Here is an 18547-nt window from a genome sequence, read left to right as displayed (position 1 = left end):
TATTACAGGTGTAGTATATGGGGGGTGTAGTGATGTAGTACAGTACAGGTGTAGTATATGGGGGTGTAGTGATATAGTTTATTACAGGTGTAGTTTATAAGGGTGTAGTATATGGGTGTGTAATAATATAGTACAGTCATATGAAAAAGTTTGGGCACCCCTATTAATGTTAACCTTTTTTCTTTATAACAATTTGGGTTTTTGCAACAGCTATTTCAGTTTCATATATCTAATAACTGATGGACTCTGTAATATTTCTGGATTGAAATGAGGTTTATTGTACTAACAGAAAATGTGAAATCCGCATTTAAACAAAATTTGACCGATGCAAAAGTATGGGCACCCTTCTCACTTTTTTGATTTGAACACTCCTAACTACTTTTTACTGACTTACTAAAGCACTAAATTGGTTTTGTAACCTCATTGATCTTTGAACTTCATAGGCAGGTGTATCCAATCATGAGAAAAGGTATTTAAGGTGGCCACTTGCAAGTTGTTCTCCTATTTGAATCTCCTATGAAGAGTGGCATCATGGGCTCCTCAAAACAACTCCCAAATGATCTGAAAACAAAGATTATTCAACATAGTTGTTCAGGGGAAGGATATAAAAAGTTGCCTCAGAGATTTAAACTGTCAGTTTCCACTGTGAGGAACATAGTAAGGAAATGGAAGAACACAGGTACAGTTCTTGTTAAGCCCAGAAGTGGCAGGCCAAGAAAAATATCAGAAAGGCAGTGAAGAAGAATGGTGAGAACAGTCAAGGATAATCCACAGACCACCTCCAAAGACCTGCAGCATCATCTTGCTGCAGATGGTGTCAATGTGCATCGGTCAACAATACAGTGCACGTTGCACAAGGAGAAGCTGTATGGGAGAGTGATGTGAAAGAAGCCGTTTCTGCAAGCACGCCACAAACAGAGTCGCCTGAGGTATGCAAAAGCACATTTGGACAAGCCAGTTACATTTTGGAAGAAGGTCCTGTGGACTGATGAAACAAAGATTGAGTTGTTTGGTCATACAAAAAGGCGTTATGCATGGAGGCTAAAAAACACGGCATTCCAAGAAAAGCACTTGCTACCCACAGTAAGATTTGGTGGAGGTTCCATCATGCTTTGGGGCTGTGTGGCCAATGCCGGCACCGGGAATCTTGTTAAAGTTGAGGGTCGCATGGATTCAACTCAGTATCAGCAGATTCTTAACAATAATGTGCAAGAATCAGTGACGAAGTTGAAGTTACGCAGGCGATGGATATTTCAGAAAGACAATGATCCAAAACACCGCTCCAAATCTACTCAGGCATTCATGCAGAGGAACAATTACAATGTTCTGGAATGGCCATCCCAGTCCCCAGACCTGAATATCATTGAAAATCTGTGGGATGATTTGAAGCGTGCTGTCCATGCTCGGCGACCATCAAACTTAACTGAACTGGAATTGTTTTGTAAACAGGAATGGTCAAATATACCTTCACCCAGGATCCAGGAACTCATTAAAAGCTACAAGAAGCGACTAGAGGCTGTTATTTTTGCAAAAGGAGGATCTACAAAATATTAATGTCACTTTTAAGTTGAGGTGCCCATACTTTTGCAGCGGTCAAATTTTGTTTAAATGCGGATTGCACATTTTCTGTTAGTACATTAAACCTCATTTCAATCCAGAGATATTACTCAGTCCATCAGTTATTAGATATATGAAACTGAAATAGCTGTTGCAATAACCCAAATTTCTATAAAGAAAAAAGGTTAACATTAATAGGGGTGCCCAAACTTTTTCATATGACTGTATATTACAGATGTAGTATATAGTGGTGCAGTGATGTAGTATATTACAGGTGTAGTATGTAGTGGTGTAGTTTATTACAGGTGTAGTATATAGGGGTGTAGTATATTACAGGTGTAGTATATAGGGGTGTAGTATATTACAGGTGTAGTATATAGTGGTGTAGTATATAGGGGTGTAGTGATGTAGTTTATTACAGGTGTAGTATATGGGTGGGTAGTGATGTAGTATATAGGGGTGTAGTAGTGTAGTATATTACAGGTGTAGTATATGGGGATGTAGTGCTGTAGTTTGTTACAGGGGTAGTATATGGGGGGTGTAGTGATGTAGTTTATTACAGGCGTAGTATATAGTGGTGTAGTAGATGTGGGTGTAATGATGTAGTTTATTACAGGTGTAGTATATAGGGGTGTAGTTTATTGCAGGTGTAGTATATAGTGGTGAAGTACATGGGGGTGTAGTGATGTAGTATATTACAGGTGTAGTATATAGGGGTGTAGTTTATTACAGGTGTAGTATATAAGGGTGTAGTGATGTAGTTTATTACAGGTGTAGTATATAGTGGTGTAGTATATAGGGGTGTAGTGATGTAGTATATTACAGGTGTAGTATTTAGTGGTGTAGTTTATTAAAGGTGTAGTATATAGGGGTGTAGTATATTACAGGTGTAGTATATAGGGGTGTAGTATATTACAGGTGTAGTATATAGTGGTGTAGTATATAGGGGTGTAGTGATGTAGTTTATTACAGGTGTAGTATATGGGTGGGTAGTGATATAGTATATAGGGGTGTAGTGGTGTAGTATATTACAGGTGTAGTATATGGGGATGTAGTGCTGTAGTTTGTTACAGGGGAAGTATATGGGGGGTGTAGTGATGTAGTTTATTACAGGCGTAGTATATAGTGGTGTAGTAGATGTGGGTGTAGTGATGTAGTTTATTACAGGTGTAGTATATAGGGGTGTAGTTTGTTGCAGGTGTAGTATATAGTGGTGAAGTACATGGGGGTGTAGTGATGTAGTATATTACAGGTTTAGTATATAGGGGTGTAGTATATAGGGGTGTAGTTTATTACAGGTGTAGTATATAAGGGTGTAGTGATGTAGTTTATTACAGGTGTAGTATATAGGGGTGTAGTATATAGGGGTGTAGTGATGTAGTATATTACAGGTGTAGTATATAGTGGTGTAGTATATAGGGGTGTAGTATGTGGGGGGTGTAGTGATGTAGTTTATTACAGGTGTAGTATATGGATGGTGTAGTGATGCAGTATATAGGGGTGTAGTGGTGTAGTATATGGGGGGTGTAGTGATGTAGTATATTACAGGTGTAGTATATGGGGGGTGCAGTGGTGTAGTATATTACAGGTGTAGTATATAGGGGTGTAGTATTTGGGGGTATAGTGATGCAGATTTATAGGTGTAGTATATTGTAATGTAGTGATGTAGTATATTACAGGTGTAGTATATAGAGGTGCAGTATATAGGGGTGTAGTGGTGTAGTTTATTACAAGTGTAGTATATAGTGGTGTAGTATATGGGGATGTAGTGGTGCAGTTTATTACATGTGTAGTATATGGGGGTTATAGTGATGTAGTATATAGTGGTGTAGTATATTGGGGTGTAGTATATGGAAGGTGTAGTGATGTAGTTTATTACAAGTGCAGTATATGGGTGGTGTAGTGATGTAGTATATGGGGATATAGTATATTACAGGTGTAGTATATGGTGATGTAGTGATGTAGTATGTTACAGATGTAGTATATAGTGGTGTATGGTGTAGTATACACTGTGTGCAGAATTATTAGGCAAGTGAGTATTTTGATCACATGATACCTTTTATACATGTTGTCCTACTCCAAGCTGTATAGGCTTGAGAGCCAACTACCAATTAAGTAAATCAGGTGATGTGCATCTCTGTAATAAGGAGGGGTTTGGTGTAATGACATCAACACCCTATATAAGGTGTGTTTAATTATTAGGCAACATCCATTCCTTTGGCAAAATGGGTCAGAAGAGAGATTTGATGGGCTCTGAAAAGTCCAAAATTGTGAGATGTCTTGCAGAGGGATGCAGCAGTCTTGAAATTGCCAAACATTTGAAGCGTAATCACCGAACAATCAAGCGTTTCATGGCAAATAGCTAACAGGGTCGCAAGAAGCGTGTTGGGCAAAAAAGGCACAAAATAACTACCCATGAATTAAGGAAAATCAAGCGTGAAGCTGCCAAGATGCCATTTGCCACCAGTTTGGCCATAATTCAGAGCTGCAACGTTACTGGAGTATCAAAAAGCACAAGGTGTGCCATACTCAGGGACATGGCCAAGGTAAGGAAGGCTGTAAAACAACCACCTTTGAACAAGAAACATAAGATAAAACGTCAAGACTGGGCCAAGAAATATCTTAAGACTGATTTTCAAAGGTTTTATGGACTGATGAAATGAGAGTGACTCTTAATGGGCCAGATGGATGGGCCAGAGGCTGGATCAGTAAAGGGCAGAGAGCTCCACTCTGACTCGGGCGCCAGCAAGGTAGAGGTGGGATACTGGTGTGGGCTGGTATCATCAAAGATGAACTTGTGGGACCTTTTCGGGTTGAGGATGGAGTGAAGCTCAACTCCCAGACCTACTCCTCCCAAAACGTCTTCAAGCAGTGGTACAGGAAGAAGTCGGTATCGTTCAAGAAAAACATGATTTTCATGCAGGACAATGCTCCATCATATGCAACCAACTAATCCACAGCGTGGCTGGCCAGTAAAGGTCTAAAAGATGGAAAAATAATGGCATGGCCCCCTTGTTCACCTGATCTGAACCCAATAGAGAACCTGTGGTCCTTCATAAAATGTGAGATCTACAGGGAGGAAAACCACAGTACACCTCTCAGAACAGTGTCTGGGAGACTGTGGTGGCTGCTGCATGCAATGTTGATCGTAAACAGATCACGCAACTGACAGAATCTATGGCTGGTAGGCTGCTGAGTGTCATCATAAAGAAAGGTGGCTATATTGGTCACTAATTTTTGGGGGTTTTGTTTTTGCATGTCAGAAATGTTTATTTCTAAATTTTGTGCAGTAATATTGGTTTACCTGGTGAAAATAAACAAGTGAGATGGGAATATATTTGTTTTTTATTAAGTTGCCTAATATTTCTGCATAGTAATAGTTACCTGCACAAACAGATATCCTCCTAAGATAGCCAAATCTAAAAAAAAAAATCTCTCCAACTTCCAAAAATATTAAGCTTTGATATTTATGAATTTTTTGGGTTGATTGAGAACATAGTTGTTGATCAATAATAAAAAAAATCCTCTAAAATACAACTTGTTTAATAATTCTGCACATGGTGTATATACTCATGAGAACTTGGGCTTAGGGAGTGGGAACACGTTTACATCCATATGACATCCGTTTTATACATCAGCAGTTAATAAAAGAATACATACAGTTTCTGATGTTAAAGAACAAAATGTATTGGTAAAAAATGAATGGGATATGGATGAGCTGCGTGGGATCCAATTTTTTTGTGCGCATCCTTAGACTTGAATAGGTGAGTCTCATCTGAAAAACACAAGGCATTAGTGAATAATGCAATTTTTTTCAATAAGACATTTAGTCCATGTGAAGAAACTGTAATCTGAACAGCGTAATCGAATAACACAATCTGTCCGTGTGAGGTCAGTGTTTTAAACTGACTTACTCTGACTGACAATATGGCCGTGTGAACACAGCCTTAAAGAACAGTAACTAAAAAACCTCTTTAGGAAACTTTAAGAGGAGACAAACGTTAGAGCTTGTTCAGATGAGCATATATAGCATCTACATGCTGTTTGTATGCAAAACTGGAAACATACGGACACCACAAAGACCAGTGCAATTCAATGTGATAGTTCACTGGACCATTTTTACAGATAGTCCAACGGTCCGTTTGAAAAAAATTACAGCATGTACTACTTTGATCCATATTTTGGATCAGACTCACCCTTTATAAGACAATGGTTGTGCAAAAAAACCCCCAATCATTTACAGGTTAGCATCCCTATGTCATGCGTTTCTCATAGATCCATTACAATTGGGAAGATAGAAAACTGTATTTGTGATATTTGTAATTGTTCATCATGTACAAAAGAAACATATGGATGGTATGTGGAGTCACCTCACCACGTGGCTGTACTCTTGTCCAGGACACAGGTTCCTTATGACCCTTTGAGGGCTGATTTGCCTTTTGGTAACACTGATGATACCAACTCAGAACACTGAGGACAACAGCACCTTGCATGTAGGAATACAGCCCCTTGAAATGTCTCTTCTCCATACCTCCCAACAGTTAAAGATGAGAAAGAGGGACAAAGTATGCGCGCGCCGCGGCAATTTTAAGCCACACCCCCCTAACCACACCCATTTTGCAATCCGTCACGCCCACATCCAATCCATTTCAGCACTGCTGATCACATTGTTTAAGGCTGCGTGCCCACGATCAGTATTTGCAGCATTTTGGATGTAGCGTGTTTTTGCTGTGTCTAAAACACTGCATTGTACAGTACAAGCACAGTGGAGGGTTTCTAGAAATCCTGTGCTCACTGTGCTTGTTTTTTCTGCAGCAAACACTGACCTGCGGAGTGTCTTTCCAGACTGCAGCATATCAATTGTTTGCTGCAGTTGCATGCGTCCTCCGTAGGGAGAACACAGCAGCAGACCGCAGCGCACTGAACCCTGATCGTGGGCACAGGCAGCTGTGTTCTCCTGCGGAGGAGACGTGCAGCCCCGAAGGTCAGGACCCGCTGCCTCCAGGACACAGCGAGTCCTGATTGTGGGCACAGGCAGCTGTGGTCTCCTGCGGAGGAGACGTGCAGCCCTGCAGGTCAGGACCCGCTGCCTCAAGGGCACAGTGAGTCCTGATCGTGGGCACAGGCATACGCACATATACGATACATATTTGAAGACAAATTCCCTAAAATACATATAAACAGACAAATCTATACACAGTCATCTGCACTGACATACATAGATATATACGTCATACATATACACACATTGGAGGTAATAATATGGGGAAGCCGGCAGCAGCCGCACTCACCTACCCGGCTTGTCTCTATCCAGCTCCTCCTCGCATGTGATCACTTGGCAACACTTTAACAGACCTAGCAACGCACAGTGCACACTGACACTGCTGTGTATGTATCACAAGGGAGGATGGGGGTTTTATATACTAATATATATATATATATATATATATACACACACACACACACACTGTATATATGCAGTATATACAGCACAGGAGGGGCTGGGGGCTACAGTATATGCAGCACAGGAGGGGCTGGGGGCTACAGTATATACAGCACAGGAGGGGCTGGGGGCTACAGTATAGGGGCTACAGTATATACAGCACAGGAGGGGCTGGGGCTACAATATATACAGCACAGGAGGGGCTGGGGGCTACAGTATATACAGCACAGGAGGGGCTGGGGGCTACAGTATATACAGCACAGGAGGGGCTGGGGGCTACAGTATATACAGCACAGGAGGGGCTGGGGATATAGTATATACAGCACAGGAGGGTCTTGAAGCATAGACAGTACTTGAGGGGCATACATATTAGGCCTGTTTCAGATGTCAGTGATTCTGGTATGTATGTGCTACTTTTTATACGTACCAGAATCACTGACATACGCAGACCCATTATAATCAATGGATCTGCACACACATCAGTGATTTTTCACTGACCGTGCCTCCGTGCGGCGTACATGCGTATCCGTGATTGCCGCACAGAAACATGTCTGGTTTTTTTCTGGCATCACTGATGTCCCACACACCACACTATGGTGTGATCCGTGAAACACGTACCAGAAAAACACGTACATTTAAAATAAAAATCTTTTTCAACTCCCCTTCTCCAGCGATGCTGAGTTCGGCAGCTGCTCTCTGCTTCTTCCTGGCCGGTTCATTATGGCATGCATATTCACTTATGCAGCCAGAGCCGACCCGGAAGCAGCTGCAGAGGTGACAGAGCGGTGGCTGGATGCTGAATCGCGGGACTCTTCAGCACCACGGAGAGCAGGAGCGGGGGCAGGTGAGTATATGTCCATGTGCAATCACGGAGTACGGATCACGTATCATGGATTGCACATGGACAACCACTGTGTGCCGTGAATCACGAAGTATGAAGGAACATATGCGTGTTTAACATGTCAGTGAAGAATGTCTGTGTTTTTCACTGAGGGGCATACACGTTACTAAGGGGTATACACATAACTGGGGGAAATACACTTTACTGTGGGGCATACAAATTACTGGTAGCATAGATATTACTAAGGGGCATATAGCTCTGGTGTTGGGGCTTATACAGCTCTGGGGGCACATACAGCTCCGATGGGGGGCTGGGGGCATACAAATCTGGTGTTGGGGCTGGGGGGGCACACAGATCTGGTGAGGGGGGGTGGCTGGAGGTATATAGCTCTGGTGAGGAGAGGGCTGCTGGGGCATACATATCTGGTAAGGGGGGGCTGGGATACATATCTGGTGGGAGGGGGCTGGAGGCATACAGAGCTGGGGAGTGCTGGGGGGTAGGCTAGTTTCACACTTGCGTTGAATGGCATCCGTCACATTGCGTTGTGTAACGCATGTGACGGATGCCTTGCAAAAAGTGTGATAATAAAGGCCACGGATTCCAGTGAAATAACGCATTGCGTTAAGTTTTCTTTGGCCCGACATCCCCGCACACAGCTCGACATCCCCGCACACAGCCCGACATCCCCGCACACAGCCCGACATCCCCGCACACAGCCCGACATCCCCGCACACAGCCCGACATCCCCGCACACAGCCCGGCATCCCCGCACACACCCCCGCACACAGCCCGGCATCCCCGCACACACACCCGCACACAGCCCGACATCCCCGCACACAGCCCGACATCCCCGCACACATCACCGCACACAGCCCGACATCCCCGCACACATCCCGACATCACCGCACACATCACCGCACACAACCCGACATCCCCGCACACATCCCGACATCACCGCACACATCACCGCACACAGCCCGGTATCCCCGCACACAGCCCGACATCCCCGCACACATCACCGCACACAGCCCGACATCCCCGCACACATCCCGACATCACTGCACACATCACCGCACACAGCCCGGTATCCCCGCACACAGCCCGACATCCCCGCACACATCCCGACATCCCCGCACACATCACCGCACACAGCCCGGCATCCCCGCACACAGCCCGACATCCCCGCACACATCCCGACACTACAGCCCTCATCATTCCTGCACACATCCCGACACTACCGCACCCATCATCACCGCACACACACACCGGCATTACCTCAGTGACGTCCCCGCTGACAGCGTCATTCACTTCAGTTGCTGCACGGAGCTCACAGGAGCGGCGGTGTTCTACTGCCACTCCTGTCAGCTTCATGTAGCAGAGCTGAATGTGTTGCGGGACCTCTGGATTACGTCGGACCTGGAGGGGTATTTGGGGATTTAAATAAAGTGGTAAAAGAGGGTTTTTTTTTTGTCTTTTATTCCAAATAAAGGATTTTTTCGGGTGTGTGTGTTTATTTTCTTTAACTAACAGATTAATCATGGAGGGTATCTCGGGGAGACGCCTGACATGATTAATCTAGGACTTATTGGCAGCTATGGGCTGCCAATAACTCCTTATTACCCCGATTTGCCAACGCACCAGGGCATATCGGGAAGAGCCGGGTACAGTCCCAGAACTGTCGCATCTAATGGATGCGACTATTCTGGGCGGCTGCTGGCTGATATTGTTAGGCTGGGGGGCTCTCCATAATGTGGGGCTCCCCATCCTGAGAATACCAGCCTTCAGCCGTATGGCTTTATCTGGCTGGTATTAAAATTGGGGGGGACCGCACGCCGTTTTTTTTTAATTAATTATTTATTTATTGTACTGCACGATATAGACACGCCCACCGGCGGCTGTGATTGGTTGCAGTGAGACAGCTGTCAGTCAGCGTGGGGGCGGGTCTGGCTGCAACCAATCATAGGCGCCGGTGGGCGGGGAAAGCTGGGAATACGAGATTGAATAATGGGCGGCCGGCTTTTTCAAAAGAGGAAAAGCCGCCGGAGCAGTGTGAACGCTGTGCAGCGCCGCGCCGGGGATCGGTGAGTATGAGAGAGGAGGGGAGAGAGGAGGGAGAGGGGGGACAGAGACCAGGAGTGATTTTAAACGATTTCGATCGTTCTGCTGGACATGCTGAGCATGTGCAGTAGAACGTGACGAAATCCATCAGCGGATTCCGCCGCTTAGCGCATAGCGGCGGAAACCGCCACCATAGACAATCATTAGACACTGTGGCGGATTCCAAAGGAATCCGTCATGGTGCGCTATTTTAACGCTCCAAAAAACGTTACATGCTGCGTACAATCCGCTAGACGCAGCGTCAAAATAACGCCGCTGCGTCGTCCAGCGGATGCAACGCAGACACTTGCGTTACAGTGCGTCATCCATACAACTCTATGGAGAATAGCGTGGTCCGTTAACGGACTGCGCTATTCTCCATAGTGACGGAATGCGCTGAACGCAAGTGTGAAACTAGCCGTATATAGATCTGGTGGGGTGGCTGAGGGGTATACAAATCTGGTGTGGGGGCTGGGGGACATACAAATCTGGTGAGGGGGTTGGCTGGAGGCATATAGCTCTGGTGAGGTGAGGGCTGCTGGGGCATACATATCTGGTGGGAGGGGGCTGGAGGCATACAGAGCTGGGGTGTGCTGGGGGGCATATAGATCTGGTGGGGGGGTATACAAATTTGGTGAGAGGGCCATACAGATGTGGTGAGGGGGGTGACTGGAGGCATATAGCTCTGGTGAGGAGGGGGTTGGGGCATACAGCTTTGGGTAGGTGGGGGGGGGGGGTTCACATACAGCGTTCCTTGGTGTTCAGCTGCTCTTCCTGCAGTCTCTTTATCTGTGGACAGAGCTCAGCATGTTGCGTGAGTGCACGCTGAGCTGCAGATTTAAAGTGCCGGCAGCCAGAGAGCTGCTGCCGCCCACCCATAGCAGCGGCAGCACAGAGCCAAGCAGTGAAGCAGCGCTCGGCTCTGCTCTGCTCATGTGGAGAAAGTCAGACGGGTAGAGAGCGGGTGAACGGAGCCACGGGCGGGACAAAAAGCCTCACGATCGTGACACCGGGACACCCGCTAAAATCCGGTACAGTCCCGCTGTATCCGGGACGGTTGGGAGGTATGTCTTCTCTCTTCCTAAGCAAGATGGATCTCATGATTTACATATCCACACAGATATTGGAAGCAAATAGGACATCTGTGCACACAATACCTCATAGGGGGCTTTCCCTATATTTTGCTGAAGTACAAGAAACAGGTCCAGATATAGGACTGGTGTCCAATACATGTCCTTGTATATAACGGTGTTCACTACAACATAGATGCAGGAAACACTTGTTAGTTCCTGTGAACGCAGAGCCCTCTACATCTTCCACAAGCTTCTAACTATGGAATCCACCTGAGTGCCATTTCTCAGATTTTATGAGACACTGTGCACACAGATTCTCCAGATAAGCACCTTGATAAAAGCCCAAAAAGGCCGAAACTTTGGTCTCTGAACATCTGTATTCTTTTTTTTACATTTTTTTTCTGCTTGAAAAATAAAAAGTGGACTTATATTGCAAATATTATTCTTTGGACTCCTATTATTTCACCTATGGTGTGCCGAAAATAATCTACCTTTATTTGACTTCTTTTTTTTGAGCACCCAATTTTTCGAGTAAGCAGACATTACTCTCTAATTTGGTATGCGGAGTACAAAACGGATATACGGGTTATATAAGGATGTAAAATACGAACATGCAGATGATATACGGTTGTAAAAACTGAACATATAGATGGTATATTGATTTACAAAGAAAACATACAGTGAAGAAAATAAGTATTTGATACACGGACGATTTTGCAAGTTTTCCCTCGTACAAAGAATGGAGACGTCTGTAATTTTATAGTAAGTGCACTTCAACTGTGACAGAGAGAATACAAGAAAAATCCATAAAATCACATTACATGATTTTTAAATAATTAATTTGCATTTTATTGCATGAAATAAGTATTTAATACAATGGAAAAACAGAATTTAACATTTGCTACAGAAACCTTAGCTTGTAATTACAGAAGTTAGACGTTTCCATTCCTCCATACAGATCCTCTCCAGATATTTCATGTATTCAGGCTGTCACTGCTCAACATTGAGTTTTAACTCCCTCTAAAGATTTTTTATTGCATTCAAGTCTGGAGACTGACTAGGCCACTACAGGAACCTGAAATGCTTCTTACGATGCCATACCTAGTTGCCCTGGCTGTGTGTTCTTGTCATTCTCATGCTTGAAGACCCAGCCACGACCCATTTTCAATGCTATTACTGAAGGAAGGAGGGTTTGTTGACAAAAATCTTGCGATACATGACCTCATCAATCCTGCCTTCAATATGGTGCAGTCGTCCTGTCACCTTAGCAGAAAAGCACCCCCAAAGTATGTTGTTTCCACCCCCATGCTTCACGGTTGGGACGGTGTTCTTGAGGTTGTACTCATCCATTTTCTTTGTCCAAACACGGCGAGTGGAGTTGATACCACAAAGTTCTATTTTGGTCTCATCTGATGGCATGACTTTCTTCCATGCCTCCTCTGAATCATCCAGATGGTTATTGGTGAACTTCAAATTGTTCTGGACATGTACTGGCGTGAGCTGGGGGACATTGTATGCCCTGCAGGACTTTAACCCATGACGGTGTAGTGTGTTATCAATTGTAATCTTTGACACTGTGGTTCCAGGTCTTTTCAGGTCATTGACAAGGTCATCCCATGCCGTTCTGGGCTGATTCCTGACCTTTCTCAGAATCATCCTTACCCCTATGGGCGAGATCTTGCATGGAGCCCCAAACCAAGTAAGAATGACAGTAATCTTGTGTTTCTTCCATTCTCTAATAATTGTGCCAACAGTTGTTGCCTTCTCACCAAGCTGCTTGCCTATTATCATCCTAGCTTGTGCAGGTCTACAATTTTGTCCCTTATGTCCTTAAACAGCTCTTTGGTCTTGGCCCTGGTAGAGAGGTTGGAGTGTGGTTGATTGAGTATGTGGACAGGTGTCTTTATACAGGTAACTACTTTATATAGGTGCAATTAATACATGTAATTAGTGCAGAGTAGGAGCTTCTAAGGCTAAGACCCCACTTTGCTTTTTACCTGCTTTTTACCTGCTTTTTCAACTGCAGCGTTTAATGCCAAAATGGATGTGTTCTGCTTTCCAGGCATAGTCTATGGGAATTTGGGTTTCTAGACCGCACTATGCAGTTCGAACTGCAGCCTTTTTGTGCAGAAATTTGGGCAAAAACTCTGCTTTGCAGTGCAAAACCCAAATGGCAAAAACAATTGACATGTCAATTGTTTTTGCCATTTGCGTTTAGAACTGCAAAGCAGATTTTTTGCCCAAATTTCTGCCACAAAAAGGCTGCAGTTCGAACTGCATAGTGCGGTCTAGAAACCCAAATTCCCATAGACTATGCCTGGAAAGCAGAACACATCCATTTTGGCATTAAACGCTGCAGTTGAAAAAGCAGGTAAAAAGCAGGTAAAAAGCAAAGTGGGGTCTTAGCCTTAAAGAAAAAATAACAGGTGTGTCAGGTCCAGAATTCTTGCTGGTTGGTAGGTGATCAAAAACTTATTTCATGTAATAAAATGCTAATTAATTATTTAAAAGTCATACAATGTGATTTTCTGGTCTTTTTCTATTTTGTCTGTCACAGTTGAAGTGTACCTACGACACAAATTACACACCTCTCCATTCTTTGTAGGTGGGAAAACTTGGAAAATCATCAGTGTATGAAATACTTATTTTCCTCATTGTATGATTGATATACAGATGTAAAGAATGGGCATAAGGATTAAATATGGATAAATAAACCTGCTTTTTTTTCCTGAATAAGAAAAGAATAATTCTTGTATTCTCTCATCCTAATCCGACCTTATGCCTAGAGGAAGAACTCACTTTATTATTTTATTTTAGGACAAAATGCACTTTAGCTATAAGACAAACATGGTGACATAGATACACATGTACCCGTACAACAAAAATGAAAAGTAAAACCCTTGCACATAATTATACATATGCAGCAGGTTTTTTTTGTCTAAATCATGTAAAAATGGGGTTGGGTGTATCTCTTCATTGACCAGTGATAGTGGACAACTGACTATTTCTGCTGACCCTTCCCCTATAAATTCCAAGTGACCTGACACAGGGCACAAACATTTCAGATCTTTCCTTTCAGATCTTAGCTCACAGCACCCATATACAACATGACTTTCTCTGCCGCTGAGAAGGCTGCCATTGTGTCCATCGTGGGCAAAGTCTCTGGAAATGAGAGCGCTATCGGCGCGGAAGCTTTGGAGAGGTAACAAATATGTCTGTTTTGTATCTTATACATAAGCATTAACTTTAGATGTTTTTTATTGCTACATTTAAAATTTACATGTTTATATTTAAATTTGATAAACAAAAGAAAACCTTCATGGACTGTGCTATGTGAAATAATAGGATTGTGTCCCAAATATATATTGAATTGCCCCATCACTGTAATCAGTCTTCTGACCACTGTACTCTTATCATAGCTATAAAGGCCAAGAGACGCTGCAGCACGTGTGATGTCTGTTTTGCTGTATGTTTGCACTCCCTTTGAAATATAATGGTCATGCATAATTGTCAAAGCTTTCATTGACTGTTCCTCTATTATTCCTAAGAGAAATTAATGAGTAAATGGACAATTGGTTACAATTTATATTACTCTATGACTCAAATTACAGTAATGGGTGTTCTTCTCTTAGGAAACTTGAGAAGTTGGGTTTGATTTGATTTTTCTTTAATCTTAGGATGATCCTGGGCTTCCCCCAAACCAAGACTTACTTTAAACACTTTAACCTGAGTCATGGATCTCCAGACCTCCAGACACATGGCGGCAAGGTCTTGGGTGCTCTAGCAAAGGCGGGCAAACATCTGGACAACTTGGAAGAATCCTTGTCTGAACTGAGTGACCTGCATGCCTACAAACTGAGGGTGGACCCAGGAAACTTCAAAGTAAGGCTCGGAACCAAGTCGCAAATATGAATATCCTATCATGCTTATGACACTCATCTATTTCTCCATTGTAGAGAGAGTTACAGAGTTGTTTTGTAAATCTCTAATTGTCCTGCAGGAATTTTTATGGTCAATATTGCAGATGATATACAGTATCTTATACAATTGGCTGTGCTTATCTAAGCTGAATCCCACAATCCAATATGCAATATTTATTCCTAATATATATATATATATATATATACATATATATATATATATATATATATTAGGGATAAGTATTGCATATTGGATTGTGGTATTCAGCTCACAGAAGCACAGCCAATTGTATAAAATATATCATTTTATATATATATATATATATATATATATATATATATATATACACACATATATTATTGCTTATAATTAAACCCATCATATGGTTTTAGAGATACTGGCATTTTTACTTAGAGCTAATTTTGAAGGCCGATGGTCTTTAGCATGGGGGCGCGGCTCACAGGATTCTCTGAGGCCTTGTCTTTAGGCAGCTGTGCATTACTACCCTTTGATTCTCTCCACTTTGGTAATGACCATGAAAATTAGCACAAAATAAAAAAGGCCCATGGACTTGTATGGTACGTTAAAAAAAAAAAAAAAGGTAGCAAAGGGAATAAAATAGGAGCAAAAACTAGCCATTTTGCCCTTGTGGTTCCCCTTTAATATTGATAAGTAAGAAAAATTACAATTTGGATTGTGGGATTCAGCTCATATAAGCCCAGCCAAGTATATAATATATTATCTGCAATATTGACCATAAAAAGTTCTTGCAGGACAGTTTTGAATCTAGTTATATGTGATTATGCACTTAGTAATGAATGTAATAGTAATTAAATTAGTGTGTGGAGAATGGATATGTTTCAAGTTTGGCAAATACTAGTCTTCTAATAGTGATTGTCCTGACTTTGTGTTACAGCTGCTGTCTCACACCATCCTGGTCACCCTGGCATCTCACCTCTCCGCTGACTTTGATGCCGTCAACCATGCTGCCTTTGATAAGTTCCTTTCAGTCGTGTCTCAAATCCTCACCTCCAAATACAGATAAAGGGATCAATCGCTGACTTTACTATTGTATGAATAAAATATTTAATTAAAAATAAATTCTGTACTTGTTATTTCTATTAATACTTTAGATATTTTATTATTGATTCCATAAACTACAAAATTCAAGAACTTAACCCTAAGAAATCCCAGAGCAAAACAGAACTAAGGAGAATCAATAGGATCAACCCTTCTAGGCCGTCTATATGGGCATGTAGGTGGTTAAAAGTTGAATAAAATGATCTGTGATCAAATATCTTATACAGAGAAATCCATATTTTTCTTAAAAGCTAAATTAGCTGTTAAGATGTAAGGGCTGGTTGAAGATCTCCCTGACAATCAGCATCCAGAGCTTACTTTAAATAAAAGGAGGCGTTACCAGTGTGAGACATATAATGACTGACAGTCTATTCTCCTGATCTACATGTCTCACATTGGTAACGTTCCCTTCCACTTAAAATATGTTCTCAAAGCAGATTCCCAGAGAGATCTATATCCGGCCCATAGATGTTAAGAGATTATTTACATATTTTAAAACAATGTGGATTTCACAAGAATAAGACATCAGATCACTAATATTGCAGTATCATTTTATTCAGCTTTCTATTACCTACATGCCCATAGAAATGGCTTACAAGGGTTGATTCTATTGACAGATTCCCTTTAGAGGTCCCAAACAAAATGATGCAAAGATTTACATTTGGGTCTGGTCTTTTCCTTAGCTGTTACTAAGACTGGATATATGAACTCCCATAATGCACTGCTCATTGTTAAAGGGATTCTTCAGAATTTTTAAGAGTTATCGAAATCTCGATTTCAGTGTGGAGGTCTTTAGAAAGACTTTCACACATTTCCATTTGATTTTATGAGATCCTGTCCTTTTTTCCTACTAAATATTGTATCTATTGCACATGAAGATATATTGCAGCGGTCTGAGTAAGAACCGATGGTAGATTACAAGTGTTCCTTTATAGTTTATTAACTGCAACCTAATATATAAGGCTTCATGTACTCGATATGGAGGTATTATGGCTGCACACAAAGTCTTGTATCGCTCCACACTTGAGGGTTGTACAGCTACTCCACGTGCTCACATACAATGCTCTTATAGGTGCCACTAGAAGGTGGCCCGATTCTAACGCATCGGGTATTCTAGAACTTATTGTGTAGTTAATGTATGATTTTTGTTATATATATATATAGATGTTGTTGTGTGTAGTTGCCAAGTGTTTGTGTAGGGCGCTGTACATGTTCTGGGTGTTGTCTGAGTGTGGGTGTGTGTGAGAGCGGTGTTGTTTCTGTGTTGCGTTGTGTGTGTTGCGTTGTTTGTGGAGCGCTGTGTGTCTGCAGCGTCGTGTGTGTGTGGTGCTGTGTGTGTTGCGCGGTTTGTGTGGGTGTGGAGTGCGTGTGTGTGTTTTGGGGGAGTATGTTTTGTGCAATGTGTGTGTTGTGCGGTATGTGCGTATATTTGTGTGTGCCGCGGTGTTTGTGTGTTGGGTGTTGTGTGTGTGCGGTGTTGTCTGTGTGTGTGAGTCTGTGTAGGGCAGTGTTTGTGGTTCCCAGTGTGTGTGTAGTGTGTTGTGCGGTGCATGTGTGGAGGTGTGTAGGTGTGTTTTGGGGGGAGGTGTGCACCACCATTGTGCTCCATCCCCCATGCTGCGCACCCCCATCGTGCTCCATCCCCCATGCTGCGCACCCCCATCGTGCTCCATCCCCCATGCTGCGCACCCCCTTCATGCTCCATCCCCCATGCTGCGCACCCCCATCGTGCTCCATCCTCCATGCTGTGCACCCCCATCATGCTCCATCCCCCATGCACACCCCCCATCGTGCTTCATCCCCCCATGCTATGCACCCCCATCGTGCTCCATCCCCCATGCTGTGCACCCCTCAGAGAGGAGTATAATAGGAGGACTATAATAGCAAAAGTATAATAGGATAAGTAGTCCTGGGGAGAGAGGAGTATAATAGGAGGAGTAGTTCTGGAGGTGAGGAGTATAATAGGAGGAGTAGTCCTGAAGGTGAGGAGTATAATAGGAGGAGTAGTCCTGGGGAGAGAGGAGTATAATAGGAGGAGTAGTCCTGGCGAGAGAGGAGTATAATAGGAGGAGTAGTCCTGGAGGTGAGGAGTATAATAGGAGGACTAGTCCTGAAGGTGAGGAGTATAATAGGAGGAGTAGTCCTGGGGAGAGAGGAGTATAACAGGAGGAGTAGTTCTGGAGGTGAGGAGTATAATAGGAGGAGTATTCCTGAAGGTGAGGAGTATAATAGGAGGAGTAGTCCTGGGGAGAGAGGAGTATAATAGGAGGAGTAGTTCTGGAGAAGAGGAGTATAATAGGAGGAGTAGTATTGAAGGTGAGGAGTATAATAGGAGGAGTAGTCCTGGGGGGAGAGGAGTATAATAGGAGGAGTAGTTCTGGAGAAGAGGAGTATAATAGGAGGAGTAGTATTGAAGGTGAGGAGTATAATAGGAGGAGGAGTCCTGGGGGGGAGAGGAGTATAATAGGAGGAGTAGTCCTGGGGAGAGAGGAGCATAATAGGAGGAGTAGTCCTGGGGGAGAGGAGTATAAGAGG

The 18547-nt window shown here is 43.2% G+C and overlaps 1 protein-coding gene across 1 annotated transcript; it reads left to right on the top strand.

The window, feature by feature from the left end:
* Positions 1-14099: 14099 nt before the first annotated feature.
* LOC142246065 (hemoglobin subunit alpha-5-like) lies at positions 14100-15977 on the top strand. Its single transcript, XM_075319081.1, has 3 exons — positions 14100-14213; positions 14689-14893; positions 15849-15977. Exons 1-3 carry the CDS (start codon positions 14119-14121, stop codon positions 15975-15977), a joined length of 429 nt encoding a protein of 142 aa, XP_075175196.1. The 5' UTR covers positions 14100-14118.
* The last annotated feature ends 2570 nt before the right edge of the window (positions 15978-18547 follow it).

Source organism: Anomaloglossus baeobatrachus, chromosome 7 (assembly GCF_048569485.1).
Source record: "Anomaloglossus baeobatrachus isolate aAnoBae1 chromosome 7, aAnoBae1.hap1, whole genome shotgun sequence".
In the NCBI taxonomy this organism is placed as follows: Eukaryota; Metazoa; Chordata; class Amphibia; order Anura; family Aromobatidae; genus Anomaloglossus; species Anomaloglossus baeobatrachus.
Note: the sequence above shows the minus strand (reverse complement) of the source record. Positions and strands in the feature narration are given on the sequence as shown.